The 27312-nt window shown below is 49.9% G+C and overlaps 1 protein-coding gene across 2 annotated transcripts; it reads right to left on the bottom strand.

Moving 5' to 3' along the window:
* Positions 1–17229: 17229 nt before the first annotated feature.
* LOC307055425 (uncharacterized protein C11orf24 homolog) lies at positions 17230–26277 on the bottom strand. 2 transcript variants are annotated; one of them, XM_079707654.1, is made up of 4 exons: positions 26189–26277; positions 23663–23860; positions 19366–19539; positions 17230–18442 (listed from the first exon to the last, which is right to left on the bottom strand). In XM_079707654.1, exons 2-4 carry the CDS (start codon positions 23700–23702, stop codon positions 17361–17363), a joined length of 1296 nt encoding a protein of 431 aa, XP_079563780.1. In that variant the 5' UTR covers positions 23703–23860; positions 26189–26277; the 3' UTR covers positions 17230–17360. The 2 variants fall into 2 exon arrangements, with proteins under 2 accessions (XP_079563780.1, XP_079563779.1); XM_079707653.1 differs by lacking the exon at positions 26189–26277 and adding an exon at positions 25984–26041.
* Between the last annotated feature and the right edge of the window lie 1035 nt (positions 26278–27312).

The following is a 27312-nucleotide window of genomic DNA, read 5'->3' as shown; positions in this document are numbered from 1 at the left end:
ACGAGCCCTCAGTCATGGCTGGTGGGAATGCAAAGCGATGCAGCCACCTTGGAAGACATTTTGGTGGTTTCTTACAAAACTACACACAGTCTTCCCACCCCATCCAGTGATTGTGCTCCTTGGTTTTTACCCAACTGAGTTGAAAATGTATGTCCACATAAAAACCTGCACATAAATGTTTATAGTAGCGTTATTCATAATCACCCCAAAAGGAAGTGACCAAGATGTCCCTCATTAGATGAAAGGATAAAGAAACTGTGGCACATCCATACAATGGAATATTATTCAGTGATAAAAATGAGCCATGGATGGACCTAGAAATTATCATACTAAGTGAAGTAAGTCAGACAGAGAAAGACAAATATCAAATGATATCGCTTGTATGTGGAATCTAAAATATGATACAAATGAACTTATTTACAAAACAGACTTACAGACATAGAAAACAAATTTATGGTTGCCAAGGGGAAAAGGGAGTGGGGGCGGGGTAAATTAGGAGTTTGGGATTAGCAGACACACATTACTATATATAAAATAAATAAACAACAAGGTCCTATTGCATAGCAGAGATATATTCAATATCTTGCAATAAACCAGAATGGAAAAGAATATGAAAAAGAATATCTTTAGGGACTTCCCCGGTGGTCCAGTGATTAGGACTTGGCGCTTTCACTGCCGTGGCCCAGGGTTCAATCCCTGGTCGGGGAACTAAGATACCGCAAGCTGCGTGGTGTGGCCAAAAAAAAGAATAACTTTGCTGTATACCAGAAACTAACACAACATTGTAAATCAACCATACTTCAATAACTTTTTAAAAAAATGTAATAAGTGAGCTATCAAGCCACCAAAAGATATGGAAGAAACTTAAATGCATATTGCTAAGTGAAGGAAGCTAATGAGAAAAGGCTACATACTGTATGATTCCAACTATACGACATTCTGGAAAAGATAAAATTATAGCCACAGTGAAAAGATCAGTGGTTGCAAGGATTTGGGGGAGTGGAGAAGGATGAATAAGTAGAACACAGGGGACTCCCAGGGCAGCGAAACTGTTGGGTGTCACACATATTGGTGGATACATAGAACTATACAACACAAAGAGTGAACCTTGGTGTAAACGATGCACTTCAGTTAATAAATAGTGTATCAATACTGGTTCATGAAGTGTAACAAATGCACAACAGTAATACATGATGCTAATAATAGGGGAAACTATGGGGGGTATGGGGTGTATATGGGAACTCTCTGTACTATCTGCTCAATTTTTCTCTAGATCTAAATCTGTTCTAGAAAAAATTCAATTTTTAATTTTAAAAAACAACTGAACAGAGAATTTGAATTTGCCAGTCAGAAATGCCATTTGTACCCTGCTGGTCTCCTGAATCAGGGTCATGTAAGTCTGGCAGCCCTCAGCTGGCCGCCCAATGCCATGTTCCAGGGCAGACAGAACGAGCTGGTCTACAGAGAGGAGTGAGCAGCTTTTCAGAGAAAGATGGAAGGTCAAGGCCTGGGGGTCCCAGACAGAGCTGGGAGAATAGCCACTTATGTTGCGTGTCTTTCTGGTTTCCTGTTCCAAACTCTGGGGCAGCCCAGTCTCCCTTCCCACCTGTGGGCTCCATACAACCTCTGTAAAATGTGAGAGGGTGGTACCTACCTCCAAGGGGGACTGTGAAGGCTTAGGGAAAGTCCATGTAAGCGCTCAGTGAATATTAGCTCTTATTCAGGCACCACCGTTTTACATTTGAGGTGTTCAGTGAAGTTCACTCTTGGCCCTACCTATTTTGATTTGTCTTGTATTCTTATAATAAAAGTGTCTTGACTAAGATGCTAATATTCCCCACTGATGAACAGAGGTGGGTGGTCTGGGTGGGTTGCAGTGAAGGTGTTGCAGGGAGAAAGGACAGGCTTGCACAGCATCTCTGTCTTGGTTCTCTTGACATTGGCAGCCAAACAATTCTCAGTCTCGGGGGCTGTCCTGCATATTGTAGGGTGTTCAGAAGCATCCCACCTACCCCACCCCCAGTCATGATGAACTAAAATGTCTCCAGATAGTGCTCTGGGGGCGGGGGTGGGGCAACGTCACCCCTGTTGAAGAACTACTGGGTTTCAGAGTTTGTCTAAGTTATGGCATATTTCGGAGGAAGAGTGGTTCCTCCTGACAGTAAGATTCAGGGCGTGGACATGGGAGTGGACAGCTGGACTGGAGGGAAATAAAGAGTTCGAAGTTCTCTGGAAAGAAGGTGGCATACGGTAACCTGTAAACCCCTCTGCTTACAAACACCTGGAAATGCTGGATAAAATGTATCAAAAATCATTTCTAATGGATAGCTGAGTTTTTAAAAATTAGATACAGTCTTGTTTTGTTTTGGTATACAGTTCAGTGAGACATAACATATGCATAGGTTTGGGTAACCACCACCACAGTGAGAATGTACTATGGTCCCATCATCCCCAAAATTCCCTCATGCTGCCTCTTTGCAGTCAAATCATCCCCTAACCTCTGGCCATCACTGATCTGTTCTCCATCCTTTTCCAGAGTGTTATGTAAATGGAATTCTTCAATAAGTAACCTTTTGAGACTGGCTTCTTTCACCTGGCATAATGCTTTGGGGAGCTTTTCATGGTGTTGGTGTATCAATAGTTGGTTTCTTTATGTTGCTAAGTAGTATTCTATTGTAAGAACGTACTTCTATTTGTCGATTCTCCCATTGAAGGATATTTGGGTTGTTTCCAGTTTTGCACGACTATGAATAATGTTGCTATAAACATTCATGCACAGGTTTCGGTGTGAATGTAAGTTTTCATTTCCCTTGGGTAAATCATTAGAAGTGGGGTCGCTGAGCCAAATGGTATATGTTTACTTTTATAAGAAACTGCAAAGGACATCCCTCATGGCGCAGTGGTTAAGAATCCGCCTGCCAATGCAGGGGACACAGGTTCGAGTCCTGGTCGGGGAAGATCCCACATGCCGCAGAGCAATTAAGCCCGTGCACCACAACTACTGAGCCTGCACTCTAGAGCCCGCGAGCCACAACTACTGAGCCCACGTGCCACAACTACTGAAGCCCACGCACCTAGAGCCTATGCTCTGAAACAAGAGGAGCCACCACAGTGAGAAGCCCACGTACTGGGCTTCTCATCCACGTACAATGAAGAGCAGCTCCCGCTCACCGCAACTAGAGAAAGCCCTCACGCAGCAACGAAGACCCAACACAGCCAAAAGTAAAAAAAATAAAAAATAAAAAAAGAAACCGCCAAACCATTTCCAGATGTTGTACCATTTTGCATTCCCACCAGCCACATGTGAGAGAGCCAGCTCCTCCACATCTTTGTCCACACCTGGTTTGGTCAGTCTTTTTTTAATTTTAGCCATTTAATAGGTCTGAAATGCTGTATCATGTAGTTTTATTTTTTTACTTTTGTTTGTTTGTTTTTTTATTTTATTTTTGGCTGCTTTGGGTCTTTGTTGCTGCACGCGGGCTTTCTCTAGTTGCGGCGAGCGGGGGCTACTCTTCGTTGTGGTGCGTGGGCTTCTCACTGCGGTAGCTTCTCTTCTGGAGTGGCTGGCTGGTGGCAGAATGGGCAGTAGGGTTCTTGTTTTCTCCAGAAGTGTGGGGTTGTTTATTTTGGTTGGTGTGGCAGTACTTTGAGGGGCCAGTGCAGATGCTTGCCTTGGTTTCAGCCCTCTCAGCTGCAGCAGCTTCCCCTGGCAGGATCTATGGGGACATTTAAAGAGACACAACCTTTATTTATTCTGTGGGGGAGCCAGACATTCAAGGAAAGCCTTGTCAGGTCACTGGCTGACCACCAATTTAAAGGAACAGATGCTTCCATGACCACGCACAAGGAATGCACACCTTGCAAAAATAGTTGGAAAAGTCACAAGTGGACTGTTCCAGCCCTCACCAAACAAAACCCAGCAATTCCTGAGGAGCAGGAGAATCAGATGTATAGAGTTACTACATTATAATGTTCATAATGTCCAGTTCTCAACTAAAATTATAAAACATAAAAATAAACAGGAAAGTATGGCCCATTCACAGGAAAAAAAACTTGACTGAATCCCTTAGGAAGCCTAGAAATTGCAATTGCCAGTCAAGAACATTAAATCAATTGTCCCAAATATGCTCAATGAGCTGAAGGGAACCATGGACAAAGAACTAAAGGAAATCAGGAGAACAGTGTTTGAAGAAAATGAGAATATCAATAAAGAGATAGAAAATATAAACAAGGAGAACTAAACAGAGATTCTGAAGCTAAAAAGTATAATAGTTGAAGTGAAAAATTCACTAGAGTGGCTCTATAGCAGACTTGAGCAGACAGAGAAAAGGATCAGTGAGACAACTTAAATTATCCAAGCAGAAAGAAAAAAGAATGAGTAAAAATGAGCAGAACCTAAAGGATCTATAGGACACCATCAAACATACTAACATATGCATTATAGGAGTCTGAGAAGGAGAAGAGAGAGAGAAAGAGGCAGAAAAAGTATTTGAAAATGAAATGGCTGAAAACGTCCCAAGTCTGTAGAAAGCATGAATATGCATATCCAAGAAGCTCAACAAATGCTGAGTAAGTTAAGTTCAAAGAGATCCACACCAAGACATATTACAGTGAAACTGTCAAAACCCAAAGACAAAGAGAGAATTTTGAAGGCAGCAAGAGCAAAGCAACTCATCACATACCAGGGATCCTCAATGAGATTAACACCTGATTTCTCCTCAGAAACCATGGATGCCAGAAGGTAGTGGGATGATATATATAAAGTCCTGAAAGAAAAACAAAAAAACAAAAAACTGTCAACCAAGAATTCTACATCAGCAAAACTCTCCTTCAAGAATGAGGGAGAAATTAAGATATTTCAAGCTAAACAAAAGCTGAGGGAGTTTATTAACAGTAGACCTTCCCTACAAGAAATGCTGAAAGGAGTCCTCCAGGCTGAAATACAAGGATACCAGACTGTGACCCAAAGCTGTAAGGAGAAATAAAGAACATTGGTAAATGTAACTATATAGGTAAATATAGAAGCCAGTATTATTGTACTTTGAATTTGTAACTCACATTTTTTTCTAATGTGATATAAAAAATACATGCATAAAATAATAATTATAAACCTCTGGGCAATGTATAAAGATGTAATCTATGACAAGAACAATATAAAGGGGTAAGGGTAGGGATATATAGGAGCAGAGTGTTGGTATATTATTGAAACAAAGTTGATATCATTCAGACTAGGTTGTTATGAGTTTAAGATGTTAACTGTAGCCCCCAAGGTATCCACTAAGAAAATAACTAAAACTATACAGAAAAGGAAAGAAGAAGGGAATCAAAATGGTTTTCTACAAAAAAAAAAAAAAAATCAAATAAATAAATACCAAAAAATAGGCAGTAATGGAGAAATTGAAGAACAGAAAAAGATAAGAAAACAAATAGCTAAATGGCAAAGTAAATCTTTCCTTATTAGTTATTACTTTAAATGTAAATGGATTAAACTCTAATTAAAAGGCAGAGATTGACATATTGGATTTAAAAAAAAAACATGATCCATCTCTATGCTGTCTATAAGAGACTAATTTCAGATACAAAGACACAGAGGGGTTGAAAGTAAAAGTATGGAAAAAGATATTCCATGCAAATAGTAACCAAAAGAGGGCTGAGAGGGCTCTATAATTTTCAAACAAAATAGACTTTAAGTCAAAGCAGATTATAACAATAATAAGGATGTTACATTTGATAAAGATTCAATCCAGCAAGAAAATATAGTAATAATAAACATATACACACCTAGCAAAGGAGCCCCAAAATGTATGAAGCAAAAATTAACAGAACTGAAGGGTGATAAAGACAGTTCTATAATAATATTTGGAGATTTCAATACCTCATTGTCAATAATGGATAGGACAACCCAACAGAAGACCAATATGGAAATAGAAGACTTGAACAATATTATAAACCAATTAGACCTAGCAGACATATACAGAACACTCCATACAACAACACAGAATACATGTTCTTCTCAAGTAGGTATGGAACATTCTCTGGGAGAGATTTGTTAGACCACAAAACAAGTCTTAATAAATTGTAAAATATTGAAATAATATAAAGTATTTCTTCTGATCACAGTTGAAAGAAACTAGAAACCAGTAACAGAACGAAAACTGGAAAATTCACAAATATGTGGAAATAAAACAATATGCCCATAAACAAACAATGGGTTAAAGAAGAAACTACAAAGGAAATTAGAAGATACCTTGAGATGAATGAAAATGAAAACATGGCATGCCAAAACTTATGGGATGCAGAAAAAGCAGTGCTGGTGGGAAATGTATAGCTGTAAATGCCTATGTTAAAAAAGAAGAAGGATCTTAAATCAGTAACCTAACTGTATACCTTAAAGAACTAGGAAGAGAAGAGCAAACTAAACCCAAAGCTAACAGAAGGAAGAAAAACAATAAAGCTTAGAGTGGAGATAGTCAAAATAGAGAACAGAAAAACAGTAGGGAAGGTCAATGGAAAGACCAAAAATTGACAAACCTGTAGCTGATTAAGAAAAAAAAATTTCTCAAAACTCAAATTACTAAAATCAGAAGTGAAAGGACAAATATTGTTTGGTTTTTTTTTTTTTTTTTTTTTTTTTTGTTTTTTTTTGTTTTTTTTTTTTTTTGTGGTACGCGGGCCTCTCACTGTTGTGGCCTCTCCCGTTGCGGAGCACAGGCTCCGGATGCGCAGGCTCAGCAGCCATGGCTCACGGGCCCAGCCGCTCCGCGGCATATGGGATCCTCCCAGACCGGGGCACGAACCCGTATCCCCTGCATCGGCAGGCGGACTCTCAACCACTGCGCCACCAGGGAGGCCCTTGTTTGGTTTTGCTTACATGATTCTACCATATCTAAAATAGACAGGGCTCCCCTGGTGGCGCAGTGGTTAACAATCCCCCTGCCAGTGCAGGGGACACAGGCTTGATCCCTGGTCCAGGAAAATCCCACATGCCGTGGAGCAACTAATCCCTTGTGCCACAACTACTGAGTCTGCACTCTAGAGCCTGTGAGCCACAACTACTGAGCCCACGTGCCACAACTACTGAAGGCTGCATGCCTAGAGCTCATGCTCTGCAACAAGAGAAGCCACCACAATGAGAAGCCCGTGCACCGCAACGAAGAGTAGCCTCCACTCGCTGCAACTAGAGAAAGCCCACACACAGCAACAAAGACCCAATGCAGCCAAAAATTAATTAATTAATTTAAAAAAGTTTAGAAAAACAAAATAGGCAAATTCATAAAAACAGAAAATAGAATGGGTTGCCTGGGGCTGGGGGAGGTGGAAATCGAGAGTTATTGCTAAATGAGAACAGAGTTTTTGTTTAGGATGATGAAAAATTTCCAGAAATAGATAGTGATGATAGTTACACAACGTTGTGAGTGTACTTGATGCCACAGAACTTGTATACTTTAAAATAGTTAGGATGGGGACTTTCCTGGAGGTTCAGTGGTTAAGACTCCTCACTCCCAATGCAGGGGGCCCAGGTTGGATCCCTGGTCAGAGAACTAGATCCTGCATGCCACAACTAAAAAAGATCCTGCATGCCACAATGAAGATCCCACAAGCTACAACTAAGACCCAGTGCAGCCAAATAAATAATTTTTTTAATTAAAAAATAAATACAATAATAGTGTGGGTCTTTAACACCTCACTTTCACCAATGGACAGATCATCCAAACGGAAAATTAATAAGGAAACACAAGCTTTAAATGACACAACAGACCAGATAGATTTAATTGATATTTATAGGACATTCCAACCAAAAAGAGCAGATTACACTTTCTTCTCAAGTGTGCATGGAACATTCACCAGGATAGATCACGACTTGAGTCACAAATCAAGCCTCAGTAAATTTAAGAAAACTGAAATCATATCAAGCATCCTTTCTGACCACAACGCTATGAAACTAGATATCAATTACAGGGAAAAAAATATAAAAAACACAAACACACGGAGGCTAAACAATACATTACTAAATAACGAAAAGATCACTAAAGAAATCAAAGAGGAAATCAAAAAATACCTAGAGACAAATGACAATGAAAACACGATGATCCAAAACCTATGGGATGCAGCAAAAGCAGTTCTAAGAGGGAAGTTTATAGCTATACAAGCCTACCTCAAGAAACAAGAAAAATCCCAAATAAACAATCTAACGTTACACCTAAAGGAACTATAGAAAGAAGAACAAACAAAACCTAAAGTTAGCAGAAGGAAAGAAACCATAAAGATCAGAACAGAAATAAATGAAATAGAAACAAAGAAAACAATAGCAAAGATCAATAAAACTAAAAGCTGGTTCTTTGAGAAGATTAACAAAATTGATAAAGCATTAGCCAGACTAATTAAGAAAAAGAGGGAGAGGACTCAAATCAATAAAAGTAGAAATGAAAAAGGAGGAGTTACAACAGACACCGCAGAAATACAAAGCATCCTAAGAGACTACTACAAGCAACTCTATGCCAATAAAATGGACAACCTGGAAGAAATGGACAAATTCTTAGAAAGGTATAACCTTCCAAGACTGAACCAGGAAGAAATGGAAAATATGAACAGACCAATCAAAAGTAATGAAATTGAAAGTGTGATTAAAAATCTTCCAACAAACAAAAGTCAAGGACCAGATGGCTTCACAGGTGAATTCTATCAAACATTTAGAGAAGAGCTAACACCCATCCTTCTCAAACTCTCCCAAAAAATTGCAGAGGAAGGAACACTCCCAAACTCATTCTATGAGGCCACCATCACCCTGATACCAAAAGCAGACAAAGATACTACAAAAAAAGAAAATTACAGACCAATATCACTGATGAATATAGATGCACAAATCCCCAATAAAATACTACCAAACAGAATCCAACAACACATTAAAAGGATCGTACACCACGATCAAGTGGGGTTTATCCCAGGGATGCAAGGATTCTTCAATATATGCAAATCAGTCAATGTGATACACCATATTAACAAATTGAAGAATAAAATCCATATGATCATCTCAATAGATGCAGAAAAAGCATTTGCCAAAATTCAACACTGATTTATGATAAAAACTCTCCAGAAAGTGGGCATAGAGGGAACCTACCTCAACATAATAAAGCCATATACAACAAACCCACAGCAAACATCATTCTCAATGGTGAAAAACTGAAAGCATTTCCTCTAAGATCAGGAACAAGACAAGGATGTCCACTCTCACCACTATTATTCAAAATAGTTTTGGAAGTCCTAGCTATGGCAATCAGAGAAGAAAAAGAAATAAAAGGAATACAAATTGGAAAAGAAGAAGTAAAATTGTCACTGTTTGCAGATGACATGATACTACACATAGAGAATCCTAAAGATGCCACCAGAAAACTACTAGAGCTAATCAATGAATTTGGTAAAGTTTCAGGATACAAAATTAATGCACAGAAATCTCTTGCATTCCTATACAGCAATGATGAAAAAATCTGAAAGAGAAATTAAGGAAACACTCCCATTTACCACTGCAACAAAAAGAATAAAATACCTAGGAATAAACCTACCTAGGGAGACAAAAGATCTGTATGCAGCAAACTATGACACTGATGAAAGAAATTAAAGATGATACCAACAGATGGAGAGATATACCATGTTCTTGGATTGGAAGAATCAATATTGTGAAATGACTATGCTACCCAAAGCAATCTACAGATTCAATGCAATCCCTATCAAATTACCAATGGCATTTTTTACAGAACTAGAACAAAAAATCTTAAAATTTGTATGGAGACACAGAAGACCCTGAATAGCCAAAGCAGTCTTGAAGGAAAAAAATGGAGCTGGAGGAAACAGACTCCCCGACTTCAGACTATACTACAAAGCTACAGTAATCAAGACAATATGGTACTGGCACAAAAACAGAAATATAGATCAATGGAACAGGATAGAAAGCCCGGAGATAAACCCACGCACCTCTGGTCAACTAATCTATGACAAAGGAGGCAAGGATATACAATGGAGAAAAGACAGTCTCTTCAATAAGTGGTGCTGGGAAAACTGGACAGCTACATTAAAAGAATGAAATTAGAACACTTCCTAACACCATACACAAAAATAAACTCAAAAATGGATTAGAGACCTAAATGTAAGACTGGGCACTGTAAAACTCTTAGAGGAAAACATAAGAAGAACACTCTTTGATATAAATCACCGCAAGATATTTTTTGATCCACCTCCTAGAGTAATGGAAATAAAAACAAAAAAAAACAAACGGGACCTAATGAAACTTAAAAGCTTTTGCACAGCAAAGGAAACCATAAACAAGACAAAAAGACAACCCTCAGAATGGGAGAAAATATTTGCAAATGAATCATCAGACAAAGGATTAATCTCCAAAATATATAAACATCTCATGCAGCTCAATATTAAAAAAACAAACAACCCAATCCAAAAATGGGCAGAAGACCTAAACAGACATTTCTCCATAGAAGACATACAGATGTCCGAGAAGCACATGAAAAGCTGCTCAACATCACTATTTATTAGAGCAATGCAAATCATAACTACACTGAGGTATCACCTCATACCAGTTAGAATGGGCATCATCAGAAAATCTACAAACAACAAATGCTGGAGAGGGTGTGGAGAAAAGGGAACCCACTTGCCCTGTTGGTGGAAATGTAAATTGATATAGCCACTATGGAGAACAGTATGGAGGTCCTTAAGGAACTAAAAATAGAATTACCATATGACCCAGCAATCCCACTACTGGGCATGTATCCAGAGAAAACCATAATTCAAAAAGACACGTGCGACCCAATGTTCATTGCAGCACTATTTACAATAGCCAGGTCATGGAAGCAACCTAAATGCCTATCAACAGATGAATGGATAAAGAAGATGTGGTACATATATACAATGGAATATTACTCAGCCATAAAAAGGAACGAAATTGGGTCATTTGTAGAGACGTGGATGCATCTAGAGACTGTCATACAGAGTGAAGTAAGTCAGAAAGAGAAAAACAAATATCGTATATTAACGCATATATGTGGAACCTAGCAAATGGTACAGATGAACTGGTTTGCAGAGCAGAAATTGTGACACAGATGTAGAGGACAAACATATGGACACCAAGGGGGGAAAGCGGCAGGGGGTCGGGGGTGGTGGTGTGATGAATTGGGAGATCAGGATTGACGTGTATACACTGATGTTTATAAAATGGATGACTAATAAGAAAATAAATAAATAAATAAACAAACATTTTTAAAAATCATGGAATTAAAAAAAAAAAAAAGAAGAATCCTTCCTGGTCCCCCCTCCACCTCTACCAATTGCCTGGCCCTATGCCGGTCCCCAGCCTCTCGTGATGGTTGCCATGGTCACTGCCCACTTGCTCACCTGCCTGCCTTCCTCCACCCTCCTCCACTGGACTCGGCTGAAGCCGCCCTCATGAGGCTACCTGGGACGTTCTGGGACAAGTGGCCACCACTCCTTTGTCCCTTTCTTGCCTGGATGACAGGGTTGTCCACTCCTTCTCGAAACAGTCTCTTTTCTCGGACTCTCTTGGCAGAAGAAGCCGCGCTTTCTCTCTCCTCCTCCGCGAGGCCAGGTTGGTCTCCTCCGTCTCCTCCTCCCCTCCTGCCCCTGGCCGTCTCTGCGCTGATGGCTCCTGAATTTTCTCTCCTTGGGTACCTTCCTGAACTTCAGATTCATATCCTATGTCCTTCTGACACCTAACAGACATCTCAGCCTCAGGACATCCATAGAAGAACTCTTGATTTCCTGCCCATTCCTACCCCCAAGTCCTCCCACATCCCCCCATCAGGAGGCAGGGGAGCCTCGTGTAAGAGTGTGGAAACCGGGGTGGCATCCCTGGGTGTGAATCGGGGTCTGCCCCCTGCCAGCTGTGTGAAGTGGGGCAGGATCGCTAATCCGCCAGACCTCAGCATACCCTCTGTGATGGGGAGGTGGGGAATGATCAGGAGAGTGCTATCTCACAGGGTCATGGTCAGGATGAAATGAATTAACGTGTAAAGAGCCACAGTTCACTGCTCCCCACCTCCCAGGAAATGACATCACCAGCATCCCAGGTCATCTAGCCAAAAACACAGGGGTCATCCCGGCTTCTGCTCTGTGCATGTGGGATGTGTGTAAAGAAACAGTGGCAGTCCTGCTGACTCAGCTTCCAAAACTCAGCTTCCAAAACCTGTCCCCAAGTTCATGGGCTTCTCTCCATCTGTGAGCACACGCTAGTCCAGGCCATGGCATCACTCCCCCGGGCAGCGGAACAGCTTCCCAGCCTCCCATACACGCTGCCCCCAACCTACCACTCCCTCCCCAGGTTGCAACCAGAGCGATCTTTCACTTCAGAGTTAAATCAAACTCTACTGTCCTCCTCTCCCTTCTTCTAACATTTTATTATGGAAACTGACGGACATACATAAACACAGAGGGGGTAGGATGACCAGCGATGAACTTACATGCATGGTCAGCAATACGATGGTGTGTCTTCCCTCCACACACCCACCAAGCTCCCCTCCTGCACCCCAGACAGCACATCACCTCATCTGTAAATACTCCACTCGACAAAGTAAATTTTTTTTTTGGCCACGGAGTTCCCCTACCAGGGAATGAACCCAGGCCGGCATTGAAAGCCCCGTGTCCTAACCTCTGGACCGCCAGGGAATTCCCCGCGCAGTAATATTTCACCCCCAAATCGGGTGATGTTCTTCCTTTGCCCAGACCCCTCCTGGGCCCCTACCTCCTCACCCTGGCCTTGACTCCAACCTGTCCCCTCTCTTCTCCCCCTCGACCCTCTGTTCCCCGTCCTGGGGCTCTGTGTTCACGGTCTCTCTACCTGGAACCCCCATTTCCCTGACTTTGCATGAATGCCTCCCACTGGCCACATGAGTTCCCGTTTGGATTTTTTTCCTAATCGCAGGGAGAAGCCAGTGGAGCGATCTAGGCAGGAGAGCATGGTGATCGGCTTCTGTGTGGGGGACGAGCTATGGGTGGGATGGGGGAGCACGAAGGCCGGGGTCTGAGATCATTAAATGAGATGAGAGCTATAAGGCAATCAAGCCAAGACATAGCAAGTGCTCAAAAAATACTAGCTATCATCAGTGCCCGTGCTGGATAAACCTTGGTCCCCTTCTTTTAAAGCAGAGTTGTAGGAATAAAAATCGTGTCCGAGTGTGAATGTGCTTGCCCCAAGCAACCCAGCTGGTGGGGTTCTGGGGCTGCGCGCTCCCTGGACTCCTGGCTTCCTCCAGTGGGGAGATAGTTACAGGCACAAATGACATAATTCCACCGAGAACATTGCGTGCCAACGTAGAAGAGACCCTGTCTAGGAGTAGTGAGTGGGCGAGCTCTTCCAGGGTAGGGGGACCAGGAAGGCGCCCCTATGCCAGGAGAGCCGGGCTGGAGGGAGTCCCCCCACGCCGGGCAAAGTTGGGGCGTGGGTGGGGTGGGTGCAGCGGGCTGGAGGGGACACAATGTCTCCAGCCAGGGCCAGCGCCCTGGGTGAAGGAGGGAGCCTCGGCCGCCAGGGGGAGCCCGTGGACTTCGCTGGCCTGAGGACGTGGGGCTGCCCCAATAGGAAACAGCCTCTGCGAGGTAGCCAATATTTGGCTACAGACAGGCGGACCGACTAAGAGTGAATCCTGTCCTGCCACTTGCTGGGAGGGTGACCTTGGGCAAGTGACTTGGCTTTCCCATACCTCGGTTTCCTCACTGTGAAGGGAAGAAAGCCCCTACTGGAACCAAACCCCGAATCTGGCTCACTTGACCTTGACTTTCTGGCACCTTCCCCTCGGACTCTCATCCGTTGAGCAGGGACGCTGCTCTTCCCACGTGCCAGTGTTGCTCTGTGCACTGAACCAGCCACAGCCCCTGTCGCTGGAGCAAAGAGCCAGGGGAAAGAGGCTCTGAGGCCCCCCTGCCAGGGGCCACCCCACCCCCCAGCATCCCAGGTGGGTCAGGTGCCCCCGTGTGCCTCCTCTTTCCTTCCTCATCGCTTCTCACTCTCGCGCACCACATGCGAGCGGCAGAGGGGCTGGGGGACAGCTTCACGTCTGAATCCCCAGTTGGTTGGCAAACAGCTAGTGTGGAATGGGCCTGATGAGCTGAGTCTGAATGGGACTTTCCCCCCTGGCCCCTGCAGGCTGGTGGCTTCCAAGGCAGGGGATGGCCTGCGGCTTGGACGTGCAGCTCCCCTAGATTGGTTTATTTTATTTGTTATTTTTTGGCCGCACTGCGTGGCATGTGGGATCTTAGTTCCCCAACCAGGATCGAACCCGGGCCCCCTGCATTGGAAGCACGGAGTCTTAACCACTGGACTGCCAGGGAAGTCGAGCCCCTCTAGATCTGGACAGGCCTGCATGGAGGGGCCCTCCGTGCTCTCCACCTCCTATGAGCTTTCTTGAGGCTGGCTCCTTCCCTCAGGCTCCGCTCAGCCAGAACGCACTGGAAGGTTTGCCTGGAACGCCTGGCGTGGCAGCTTGGTCTTTATCCCTGGAAGGGCTGTTGGCAGGGAAAGGTGTGGTCAAGTTTGTATTTTGAGGGGACCCTGGCTGCAGGGTGGAAGACAGCTGGGTCGGAGCTGGCAGGTGGTGGAGGGGCCTCAGGCAGGACAGCAGGAAGGACTCTGGCCGAGGAGACGCCCACGCACAGGAATACTTAGGATGGTCAGTCGGACTCAGGGATGAAGCCCAGGTCTCCAGCTCCCGTAAGCAGTGATGCCATTGGTTTTAGGAAGAACCCTGAGGGCTGATGCTGGGCTTGGCCTTGCGTGTTACGAATTTGTGGCCCACCACGGGAGCCAAAATGACTGTGGATGGCTGGGAATAGGACCCCTAACGAGGGAGGGGTGGAGAGCACAACCGATTCTTGAGAGGAAAGGACTTGGGAGTCCTGGCTGGCGCAGAGGGACAGGCAGGCCCTGTGACACTCCACGCCCCCATTCCTTGGAGGTAGGAGTGCCAGGCATAGGCCCCTGGTCACAAGCTAAGGATGAAAGCCAGCCCTGTGGGTTGCCCCTTGTCCTACACCCCTGCAGAGGAACAAGGCACCCAGTGTTCCATGGCTCACGTGGGTCTAAGGCTCTGTCTCTATCGAGTGAGACCCCACCAGCCAGGGTGTGGAGCCTGCCCTTGACAGGCGGCTGGGGTGATGCTGGCAGAGGAAAGGGCACCCCCTAAATCCCCCTGATTCTCCACTCTGTGCAGAGCTGCCTGATGCGGGCAGCAGGTGGCCTCTCAGACTCAAGGACAGACCTGCAGCCTGGCCTGGATCTCAGATCAGTGAGGTTGACACTTTCTCAGCCACAGTCAGCGCCAGCACCTGTGATCACACAGCAGATGGGCCCAGGTGTACGATGGGCCGGCTAGGGCAGGGAGAAACACAGGTGCATAGGCTGGTTGGAGCCTAGCTGTCAGGACACACAGCATAGCTGTTGGGGAGGGAAAGGGGTCTGCTTGGCCCCCTGAACCAACCAGTGAGAAAAGATGGGCTGGGGAAACCCGGGATGGAGCTAGAAAACGGGTGAGGACTGTTCCCATCCCTCCTCTCTACTCTGTATACTTCTCCACCCTTGGCTCTTAAGTTATTTCAAATGGTTTGGGAGTTCACCATCATTGTCTTTTTTTTTTTTTTTTTTTTTTTTTGCGGTACGCGGGCCTCTCACTGTTGTGGCCTCTCCCGTTGCGGAGCACAGGCTCCGGACGCGCAGGCTCAGGGGCCATGGCTCACGGGCCCAGCCACTCCGCGGCACGTGGGATCTTCCTGGACTGGGGCACGAACCCGTGTCCCCTGCATTGGCAGGTGGACTCTCAACCACTGCGCCACCAGGGGAGCCCTGTCATTGTCTTTTAGCATGCACCATTTGAAATCCTTTTTGGAGGGGGCAGAATTTAAATAAGAGGAGTGGACACGCAGGCCTGGCTCAGGAGACTTCTGTGATGGGGAAACTGGAGTCTCCAGGTAGAATGGTCTCCTCCTCGGGGTTCAGAGTAGTTGAGAAAGCAAGAGTCAACTCCCCACCTGGAATCGCTCCAGGCAGCATGCCCCTGGGGGCCATGACAGACAGGCTGTCTCCCCACTGCCCAGGTGAACCAGCTGAGTCCACAACACTCCACACTTGCTCCGGGTCACATAGCTGGTGGCTGCATACCTGGCCTGGGAACGCAGCCTCACGTGCTGCCCGCCAGCTCTCTTGCCTCCCTCCGGCCGGTAAGCAGAGAAGCTAGAAAGCCAAGTGCAGCCCCGGCAGCTGTAAAACAAAATAGTTAAGGAAAGAGCTGGACTCTGGAACTGGTTTAACCCTGACTCTGGCCCTCAGTGGGTGAGTTAGGTCTCCTGTGTGCCTCAGTGGCTCCGCCTTTAAAATGGGGATCAGAGCCCTGATCTCCTGGGGGTGGGGGTGAGGGCTGAATGAGTTTCATGCGTGAAGCACACGGACAGCGTGTGACACAGGACAAGCACAGTGTGGGCTCTGAGGGCTGTTGGGGACATGAGGCCTGGCCCCGAGGCAATCGTGCTGCTGAGGAGAGGGCCCTGGGCTTGCTCGGGCCTAGCGCTCCCCTGGGTTCCGGGGTGACCTGGAGCGAGGTGCTAGTAATGACTGTCCCACGGCACCAGCTTATTGGGTTTCCACTCGGTCACGGCACACCATGAGCTGTGCAGGGTCACCGAGAGCCTGGTCTGGGCAGGTCCCGCCGACCTGGCCATGTTGTGTAGCTCAGGTGTGGTTTACATGTTGCATTTGGCTTTCGTGCCCAAACCAGGCTCCACGCGTCCGCCACTTCACAGGGCTGAAAAAGAGGGTTAGAGGAAGGGGCCCCATCTCCATGTGCTGCCAGAGACCCTCAAAGGCTGGGGTTCCTCCCGCCCAGGTTGGGGCAGGTTTGGGCCTAAGAGCGAAGCCCAGGAGAGCAGCACAGACACAGCAGATGGCCAGGGCCTGCTGTTACATTCAACGTTTACAAGGACACACCCTGTCACATGCATCTCGAAAAGGTTCCCCGGCCGCCATGGGGGGGCAGGACGCAGCCCACACAAACGGGGAGACAGGGTCTGAGCGGATAGGGTCATTGCTTTAATTCAGCTCGGGACCCACCCCGGGGCCGCCCACCCCACCCCAAGGCAGAATCACTGCCGGCTCGTGATCATTACAAAAATAAATATGAAAAAAGCAGCAACTCTTTAGTGATCGTGGAATTAATCGGACAACGATTAAATGTGTTTAAGCAAATGGCATGTCTCCTAAATTGCACCAAAAGAATCTGGAAGCACTTGGTTTGGCCTCAGAGGCAACATGGAAGGAGGGGAAGGGCCCAGCCCCAGGCCCGCCGAGCGCCCTCCCCTCACATCTCCGAGTCGGCGTACATGCCGTTGATGAGATAATCCACCTGCGTGTAGTCCTTCTTCTTGTAGCTCTCGTAGGCCTGCAGGGCAAACAGAACCAGGATTGTGATGAAGAGGGTGACCCCCAGCAAGAGCACTGCCAGGAGAAAACTTTTGTTCACTGGGGACTGGGCCAGGGGCTCGCTGGAGACCACCAGGTACCGGCCTTGGGTGCTGAGCTGGCACGAGTCTGTGGGTGGCTCCTTGGAGTCCCCTGAGCTCCCAGGGGTCGGCCCCATGGAAGCAGTACCAGGAGCGGATCCAGGTTCGTCCTGCTCCGGCGTCTGAGGGGTGCCTGGCCCCGCGGCCCCCGGAGTGGATGTGACGGGGTTGGGCCGTGTCGGGGGGGCCGGGCTGGTGTGAGGGGCAGGTGCTGGCGCTGTGCTGGCAGCCGGCTGGGGGGCCTTGGTCGTGGTCCCCACTGTCATGGATGTGGAAGCCGAAGAGGGGGAGCCGGGTTCCGGGGTTGTGTTGAGGAGGGTGGGCGCAGGCCTACTTGCTGCAGCAGCCGCAGTCCGGGGCGTCGGCGCCTGGACAGTGGGGCCCTGTATGGACGCGTTAAGTGTGTGGGGACTCAGGGGCACCGTGGGGCTGGCTGTGGCGTGGCCTGGGATGTACCCGGGATGACCGTGCGAGCCCAAGGGGCCGCTTACACTTGCCAGGGCCGCAGCAGCTGTGGGAGCACCTGTGGCTGGCGTGGGTGTCGTGCGCGTCGCTGGCCCAGACAATGTGCTCCTGCCAGGCGCCCGCGTGTGGGGTGAGGACAGGGTCCGCCAGGCAGATGCCGGGACGGGCGGCGTGGGCACCCCGGAGGTGGCTCCGTCAGGGGTCCCTTTTGCCGTCACTGACGCGCCTGCCTCTGTCCTGTGCGTTGTCCCTGCTGTGACCGCAGGAGAGGTGGGGTCGCCTCCCCAAGTCCCTCTGGTCAACGTGATGGGAGAAGGTGTCACCGAGGTCATTCTTGCAGACGTTTCATTCAAGACTCCTGTAATGGTTTCCACGGATGAGTTTTGTTCTGAATTCTCCAGCGTCTTGTTGAGGACTGAGTACCATTAGGGTCAGAAAAGGGAGGAAAAGATTCGATCACCTTCAACCCTGTGCAGGTGGATCATTCAGAGACTGTCTTAATTTCCGGCCCGTGGGGCTGGTCGGGGAGGCTGTGCGGTGCCTTGCTTCTTAGCCCGGCAGACACGTTTCCCTCTCATCTCCTCCCTGCACACATCTGGCCCGCAGCCCATCACAGAGGCGCTCAGCACTTTGATTTAAAATCTCCTTTGTGCTCTCTGAACCCCAAGCCCATGGAAGGCTTCAGAGCTGCATTTTTTTTTTCTTTCTTTTTTTTTTTTGCGGTACGCGGGCCTCTCACTGTTGTGGCCCCTCCCGCTGTGGAGCACAGGCTCCGGACGCGCAGGCTCAGTGGCCATGGCTCACGGGCCCAGCCACTCTGCGGCATGTGGGATCTTCCCAGACCGGGGCACGAACCCGTGTCCCTTGCATCAGCAGGCGGACTCTCAACCACCGTGCCACCAGGGAAGCCCCAGAGCTGCATTTTTTGATCTAATTCTCAAAATATCATAATCTCTCGCATTACAGGTGTGATTCACCATTAAAAAAAACCTATCCAACACACACCCAGGTTTACACAGCAGATAAACCGTTGCCCAGATATTCACACCATGCAAGACTTCTTGGCTTTATGATAGGATTCAAGGCAGGATTCCTGGAGATGAATACTGCCTGGCACAAAGGAGATGCACAAGTAAATATGTGATGTATAGATCGACAAACTCCCCAATAAAGACTAGGTTTATGGAAGGAATGAAATTTTGCAAGGCCAAGTACGTAGCCCTCTCAAGGCTCAGAGGCCAGGTCCCATGTTGGCCCAACAGGCCTTCGCAGCCCAGCACCTGGGCGCTCCGGGGCCCCTGCAGGCCCGTCCAGCAGTCACATGGCTTTCTCACTTACGTGGACGCTGGGCTGTCAGGTAGCTTTCAGATAAGGACCAGGAGGAAACCCAAATGAGCACGAGGGCTGTCCACATCTTGCAGGTGAGCTGGGAGCAAGGCTGGGCAGTGCCCGAGGCTCCCAGCCTGCCGTTCCTCAGGCTGCTAACAGTTCCCTGCTGCTTGGCTGAGGAATCTAAGGTCAAGAAGGAAGGCATTTGGTCAGTAACGCACGGGGCACAGGCCTGGCAATGCGCCGGCTGTGGAGGGCTCCGAGAGGTCCCAGGGTGCAAACCCAGCCAAATGTTTCCCCTGGGGCCTGGCATTCAGGAAGAGCATAACATGTCTCACCTGTGTGTTCAGGGATCTGCCCAGTGCCTGCTCTGACAGGTTTATAGCACTTCTTTTTTTTTTTTTTTTTTTTTGTGGTATGCGGGCCTGTCACTGTTGTGGCCTCTCCCGTTGCGGAGCACAGGCTCCGGACGCGCAGGCCCAGTGGCCATGGCTCACGGGCCCAGCCGCTCCGTGGCATGTGGGATCTTCCCGGACCGGGGCACAAACCCGTGTCCCCTGCATCGGCAGGCGGACTCTCAACCACTGCGTCACCAGGGAAGCCCTATAGCACTTCTTAACCCAATCTCACTACATGTCTTACTAACCCAGCTCAGAGTTTAGAGTATGAAAGAGCAGCAGAGAGAGGGGCCAAGACTTCCATCATCAAGATCATCCACGTCTTCCTCCTCAACTTCTCTTGTGGCCTGCAGGACCCAAAGCAGGCCCAAAGCACTTCTCTGCACCCGTGACAGCTGACCACATGGAGAGATTCCACTTAGCCAGCCAGTCATCACCCATTACCCATCAACCCATCACCCACCCATCCATCCATGCACCCATCCAATACCCATCACCTATCCATCCATCCATCCATCTACCACCCGTCACCCATCCACCGCCCATCACCCACCCACCCATCCATTCATCCATCCACCACCCATCACCCACCCACCCATCACCCACCCATCCATCCACCACCCATCACCCATCCACCGCTCATCACCCATCTACCCATCACCCATCCACCGCTCATCACCCATCCACCCATCACCCATCCACCGCCCATCACCCATCCACCCATCACCCATCCACCGCCCATCACCCATCCACCCATCACCCATCCACCGCCCATCACCCATCCACCCATCCCCCATCCACCGCCCATCACCCATCCATCCATCACCCATCCACCGCCCATCACCCATCCATCCATCACCCATCCACTGCCCATCACCCATCCATCCATCCACCCATCACCCATCCCTTCGTCCAATACTCCCCGAGTGCCTGCTCATGTGCCAGGCAGTGCACTCAGGACAGAGAGATGAAAGCCACACAGCCCCCTCCTCCAGGGAGCCTGCCTCCAATGGGAGACACAGAAAAGAGGTCAGTGCAGGCTGGTGCCAGCATAGAGGGACTAAGTGTCGGGAAACAGGGAGGAGATGGCACCTGGGAGGCTGCGAAGGGTAAGGTGGAGGCTGGTCCTCTGTGTAGAGGCCCCAGAGGTGGGTGGGAGAGGACAGGGTGCTGCAGGGCCCACGAGGCACGGAATTCAGCTGGTGGGGGGCGGAGGCGGGGGCCAGGGAAGGTAACCCAGCTAGTAACACCTGGGCCACGTTCTGAAAGACGGTCGGGATCAACCTGGTGGGAAAGGGGTTGGGGGGCAAGTGGCAGGAGCAGCAGGTGATGACAGCAGGGCCAGAGGCCTGGGGACAGTGCAGTGAGACCTGGGCTTAAACGAGAGACAGACAGGCCTCCACGGGGCACTTTGGATTTTGGTGTCGGGGGAGGCGAGCCCGTGCAGGCCCGAGGCAGGGGTGTGACAAGCGAGGTGTCCCGGCAAGGGGCAGCTGGGGTGGTGATGCAGGGGGCAAGGCCTGAGGAGGCCGAGAGACTCAGTAAGGGGGTTCCACAGCAGGGGACGGAGGGTGGGCTAAGTGGACCTGGTCGCAGAAGTCCTGGTCTCCGAGGGTTACGGTGCAACTGCAGAAACTTACAGAGACGCCACCGCAGCTGAGCCTCACCAGGATGAGGACTGCGCGGCTTCCCGAGCACACGGCGGGGTCTCCCCACTCACCCCATGTCTCTCCCACGTGCTGGCAGGCTCAGGTCCCTCACCACAGGGGAACCAAGGGGGCAGGTGGCCTCAAGTGCCCCATCACCTCACGCCCTGCCAGTCCTGGGTGCGCCCTGATCCTGTTCTCAGCCCTGCCCAACTGCCGGAGTCCCACGTGGCCGCCTGCGAGGCCCAAGTCCCCTTGGACAGCAGCCCAGTCACGTGCAATGAGGGCTGGTCCCGAGACTCAAACTCGACGTGGGCACAGGGCAAGCAGAGCACAGTCTGCTGGGAGTCTGAGGGCTGGCGACTCCTGGGGGTGCCTCCACAATCAGTTCTGCCTGAAGGTGCCCTGGGCCCTTGGCCTTTCCCCTGGCCCTCGTGGCCAAGCTCCTGAGTTCCACAGAACGGCTTGGAAGAGAGCCTTCAGGTCACTCTGGACGAAACGTCCTGACGGACTCCTCGCCTTGGCACGGATGCTAAGTGCTGCTCTCCACGGCCCCGCGGCCAGGCTGCCCTCCCGCCGAGCAGGGCAGGCTCACTGGCTTCCCAGCAGCCCCAAGGGTCACCTTCAAGCGTCCCCATCCTGGGCCTGCTCCATCTGCCACGCCACAGCTGCCAGAAAGATCTTTGTAACCCACAAAGCTGACGCTGCCTCCGATGCTTAAACCCCCTGCTCTCCCAGGATAACTCCTAAGCTCCTTAACATGGCGAGGCCGCCTTCAAAGTCTGACCCGCGGCCTCTCCCCTGTGAGCCCACCCTCGCCAGACACGTGAAATACCTGCAGTTCCTGGCCCAGCCCGGCCCCCTCAAGGGGCACTTCCAGCCCTGCTGGCAGCCATGCGAAAGCAGTCCCCGTGCGGCATAAAGGGGCACCTAGAGGTGGCTTTCTTTCTCCTGTGAGCAGCGGGGGCTCTTGCAAAGCGGCCCCATGACTGGAAAAACCCCTTCGAGCACAAACTCTGCTGGAAGGCTGGGCACTCCCCTCCCCCATGCTTCTAATCCCTTCGTGAGAGTCACTAACTTTAGTTTAGCTTCATGGCGCACTCTCCCGCCAAAACTGTCCGTAAGTGCTCCTGGTGTCTTACAGGTTTAAAAAGGTTCCCCAGCCCTACAAACCACAGATTTGCATCTGTTTTCTCAAGAGCAAAAGGCATCCTTTGTTCTGACTGAAACAAGAGGGGGTGGGGTGGGGAGAGAAGAAACGGACCAATGTCATGTGGGGGAAGGACAGAGCTCCCGCTCCCCCCCATTAGCTGAAGTAAATGCAGCTGGGCTCTGCGTAAATAAGTGCATTTAAACGACTCCCTCTTTGGCCAGTCACGTCCACTGAATGCATTAAAAATGCCACCACCGAGCCCAACATGCTCCCCACGTCTGAGCCTTGGATCTGACAGGGGCTTCCTGAGTGCACCCCAGGCCTTCCACTGCCACCTCACTACAGATCTCTGGAGCAGAGTCAGGAAACTTTTTTCTACAGAGAGCTAGATAGCAGATATTTTAGATTTTTGTGGGCCATACGGTCTGTCTTAGCTACTCAAGTCTGCAAAAGTAGTCATGGACCATAGGTATGTGATGGGTGTGGCTGGGTCCCGATAAAACTTTATTTACAAAAACAGGCAGCGGGCAGACATGGCTCACAGGCTGCAGTTTGCCACCCCCGCCTCTGGCACTTCAGAGCTGATGCTCCAGCTAAGGCAGGAGGAACTGATTCAAGGGCCCGAATGGGTTTCCGCCTTCCCGTCCAGTTCTTCATCCTGGAACAGACATGGGCCGTCCCATTTTTGGTCCAGGGACAGACTCTAGTCGGTCTCCTCCCAGGGCCCCTTCTGCTATGAGGCGCCCCCTCCACACCCCACATCAGTGAGATGCAGCACCCCTGCCCGTGCAGCGAGGGGCTCCCATAGTATCGTGGTCTCATGACACGAGGCCCAGAGAGAACCTCACAGAAACAGAGGACGGCCCAGAGGACCACACGGTTCCCATACCTGCCTGGGGACCCCCCACCAGGGCCACCCAAGAAGGCAGAAGCTCTGACAGTGAAATGCCACAGACCGGGCCTCCTGCTCACTGGACGGCTCGGCCCTCTGAGGTTTGCTGTCTTTCCTTTGCCCACCCTGTCCCTGCAAAGCCCCCTCAGGGCCCTTTCCGGGCTCACTGTCCTGTCACTGAGCAGGTGGCCCTGCCCGCAGGGCTTTGGACACTCACGAGAGGCAGCTGCTCGGGGCGTGTGCCCAGGCTGGGCCATCTTCCTCGGGGGGCTGAGGGCTTGACACTGTGCACTTGTCGGGCAAGGTTTGGCTGTGCAGGAGGTGAGGACGGCTTTGAAGGGCACTCCCAGGCCATGGCACGCTTTGTGGCACACGTGGGGTCCAGGCAGATGCTCCACTCTGGTAGAAGATGCATCTACGGTTTGAAAAAGAATAAACGCTCCTTAGGAAAAGCACGGGGGAAAAATCCAGTGAGGAGGGAGGCATTTTTCTAGTGTAAACTCAGGAGGAGATAAAAGAAACTCAGCACCTCCTAGAGTTGCAGATATGCGTAGGTGGTGATGCCCGAGAACCACCACGGGCCTGCTCTCTCTCACACACACCCATGTGCACACACAGCAACACACACACATATGTGCATAGGTACACACGCATATGCATGCAGTCACACGCGCACAGCTACACATGCACTGGTATCCATGTGCACATGGCAACACCTGCGTGCACACTGCCATGTGTGTACACGTGCAATCATACACATGCATGTGTGCAATCACACACGGTTACATACATGAGGTGAGCGTGCACATGGAGCATCCCTCTAAAGCTATCTCAGGAAACTCCACTGGTCCCTCAGGAGACCTCTGCTGGATGCCATCACTGTCTCTTCCCTCAGCCAGTGGGGCTGGTGATCACTCCCCCAGAGACAGGAATTGGCCGCTGTGCGGAGTCCAGAACAGGCCCTTGTGCCGTGACTTCATCCCTCTGGTATGGTCCTGACTCCACTTTCCAACAGCGTATTCTAAATGTCAAGGTTCCCACGTGGGGGCCTGCGCTAATCTAAGCTGACTCACAATGGACAAAGCATTAACAAGACTTAGAATCGTAGTCTCCCCTGAACAGGCTTTAGTGAGCCTTAAATGAGGGTCTGGCCAGTTATCCTCATTATCTGGTGCAGAGTGACTGGGCAGATCAAGGTCTCAGAAAGAAGAGACCCCTGTGCAGGAAGGGAATAAGCAAGAAGGACTACGTGGTGAGCAGGAGAGCAGGGCAGGTGGAAAGACAGGAGGTTAGGCTGGTGTCGGGAGTTCCCGTTTTCAGGGGTCAGCCCCTCACAAGTTCTGCAGGGAAGGAGCAGCACCCCACTAGCCAGGCAACCCTCTATTAGGAAGGCACCCTCAGAATGTGGCTCTGGGTGCCAACTTCATGATCCTTCTCTGGTCCTTGACTTCGTGCCACCTCTCAACGTCTCCCACTTCCAATTTCTTCTGTTCCCAACCTTGGCTTGACTTTTAACTTTTATGAAACCGTTTGTTATATACAGGGTGCTGTGTGCAAGTGACCTGAAATCAGACTCCAAATTGCTTAATTCCTTTTTCCTGGGCTCAACACAAGTGTTACCCGCCACATTCCATCACACTAGTAACTTATTTATCAGCGGCAATGTGGTCCCAGTCCCTACTCCAAGCTGGAGAAACTATACATACCAAAGAATAGGGATTGTGGAAACAAACACAGGGCAAACCGCAGACACCTGCCCTGACTCGTCACCTGGCTGAACTTTGGTATCGGAACACAGGCTTGTGGTTTTGTGTATATAGACATTGTCTTGTGGTCCAAAGGAAGTGTCTCTGTGGAAGATGGGAACCCGGAGCACTGGAGAGCGTCTTAATTACATTGCTTCCTTCCAGGTTTTTGGAATTTTGGGTATCAGGCTAAATGCTGATCAAGAGTCTAGTTTTTGCTGGCAGTCTGGGTAGATTTGACATTCCTTTGTCCATTAGGCAAGTCTGGAGTATAAGCAGAACATCTGTATTGAAATTTTAGAGATGCTTCCTCCAGGGAGAAAAAAACAACATTATTAAAGGCAGATTTCTAAGTAGATATTTATGTCTTATGGCAAACCATGTGCATGTGGATTCCTCACACTAGCCTAACAGCTAATTGCACACACTAACTAGCCACCCAGACTCAGCTGGAGGAGGCGGGCAGGTCAATGTAAATGCACAAGCCCCTCCCAGGTAGAGCGGGCTTGGGGGAGGCCTGGGTCGCCTAAAGGGCCAACTCTTTCTTTGAGGGTAACTCTTCCTGGGGCCCAGCCTTGGCCAGACAGGACCCTTTAGCTCCCCACCCATCCGGAAGTGTCCCAACTGCCCTCTCCTCCGCTCCCAAACTGGAGCGACCCGGGTCTCTTCTCTGGTTTGGGATCCCCTTAAGCCCTCCTCCTGTCTCCCGCCTCTTGGGCTCCCATCCGTGCTCCTTCCGAGTCTGGGCCCCCAACTGACTCCCTCCGTTCTTTCCTCTCCTCCTATTCCTCACCTCCAGTCGTCACCAGCTTGCATTCTGTGTCCCCATTCATCTTTTCTCTTGTCCCCCTCTTCTGCCTCTCGTGGCCCCATGCACCCCTCTCTGCCTCTCGTGCCCCCATGCACCCCTCCTCCTGTGCCCACCTCCCTCTCTCAGCCCCAAGCCGGCTCAGGCAGCCTTGACAACAGCTCCGCGGACAGCAGCGAGGGCCCCTTACCCGGGCGTGGCAGGCCTGCGGCGGCCCGGAGGCCCTCAGACGGCGGGGAAGCGCCCGCGGTCCGGCGTGCGGACGTGGCCGGCACCGGAGCAGCGCGACCCCAAGCCAATACTGCTCAGGGCAGCCGCCCCAGCTCTGGCCCCGCCCGGACCGCCCCGGAGGTGACGTCACGGGAGGGCGGGCCCTGGAGGGCGGGGCAGCGTCTGCCGGAGCCGGGAGACGCCCAGCGGCTCCAGGAGCTGCAGGAGGCGACCCTGTACCCAGGGCCCCGCCCACCGCGGAGCGGCTCCAGCTACGTCTGGAGAGCGGCTGGAAGCGGCTATTTCGGGCAGGTCTCTGCCGGAAGTGGTGGTTCCTGGTCCTCGTCTCAGTCTGTGGGCACTGCCCTGTAGCGACCGAGGTACCGGGGCTGGGTGATCGCAGACCTACCCCGACGGCGTGACCGTGCCACATGCTCTCCCTCATCCCTCCGACTTTATCCAGCCGGGGGGCGGGGGGGCCTGCGCTGGGAGTAAGTCATAGTCGGGATGGCCGCCAGCGTGTTTTGAGTGCTTACTCGTGCCAAGACCTGGGCTTAGTTGGGTGATTTAACTCTGCAATAGCACTGTGACGCGCTTCGCACCCGTTTTACAGATGCTGAAACTGAGGCTCACAGAATGTTTCTTAATTCTGAGATGTGAATAATAGTGGGGCAAAACGGAGTATAGAGGAAAGCGAATGGGACTTGACCTTCATTAGGTATAGGCTTTGGGGGACTTCCCTGGTGGTCCAGTGGTTAAGAATCTACCTTCCAATGCAGGGGAACTCGGGTTCGTCCCTGGTGGAGGAACTAAGATCCACATGCCTCAGGGCAACTAAGCCGGCAGGCTCTAGAGTCAGAGCGCCACAACTAGAGAGAAGCCGGAGCGCTGCAACGAAGGATTCCTCATGCCACAAGAAGATCCCGGATACCGCAACCTGACGCAGCCAAATAAATAAATAAATATAAAAAAAAGAAAGTGTATTAAAAAGCAACAACAACAAAAAAGAAATAGGCTTTGAGGGGAGGGAGGGGGATGGACTGGGAGTTTGGGGTTGGTAGATGCAAACTATTACATTTAGAATGGATAAACAACAAGGTCCTA

This window comes from Hyperoodon ampullatus (genome assembly GCF_949752795.1).
Source record: "Hyperoodon ampullatus genome assembly, chromosome: 7".
Lineage (NCBI taxonomy): Eukaryota > Metazoa > Chordata > Mammalia > Artiodactyla > Ziphiidae > Hyperoodon > Hyperoodon ampullatus.
This window is presented reverse-complemented; position numbering and strand designations above follow the sequence as displayed.

Coding starts and splice junctions, on each gene's coding strand:
- LOC307055425 (XM_079707653.1), bottom strand. CDS start 26,023: ATGAATGGGGACACAGAATGCAAGCTGGTGACGACTGGAG. Junction 19,540..23,662: donor GCCCCGAGCAGCTGCCTCTC/GTGAGTGTCCAA, acceptor TCTTGACCTTAG/ATTCCTCAGCCAAGCAGCAG. Junction 18,443..19,365: donor CCTGACAGCCCAGCGTCCAC/GTAAGTGAGAAA, acceptor AATGGTACTCAG/TCCTCAACAAGACGCTGGAG.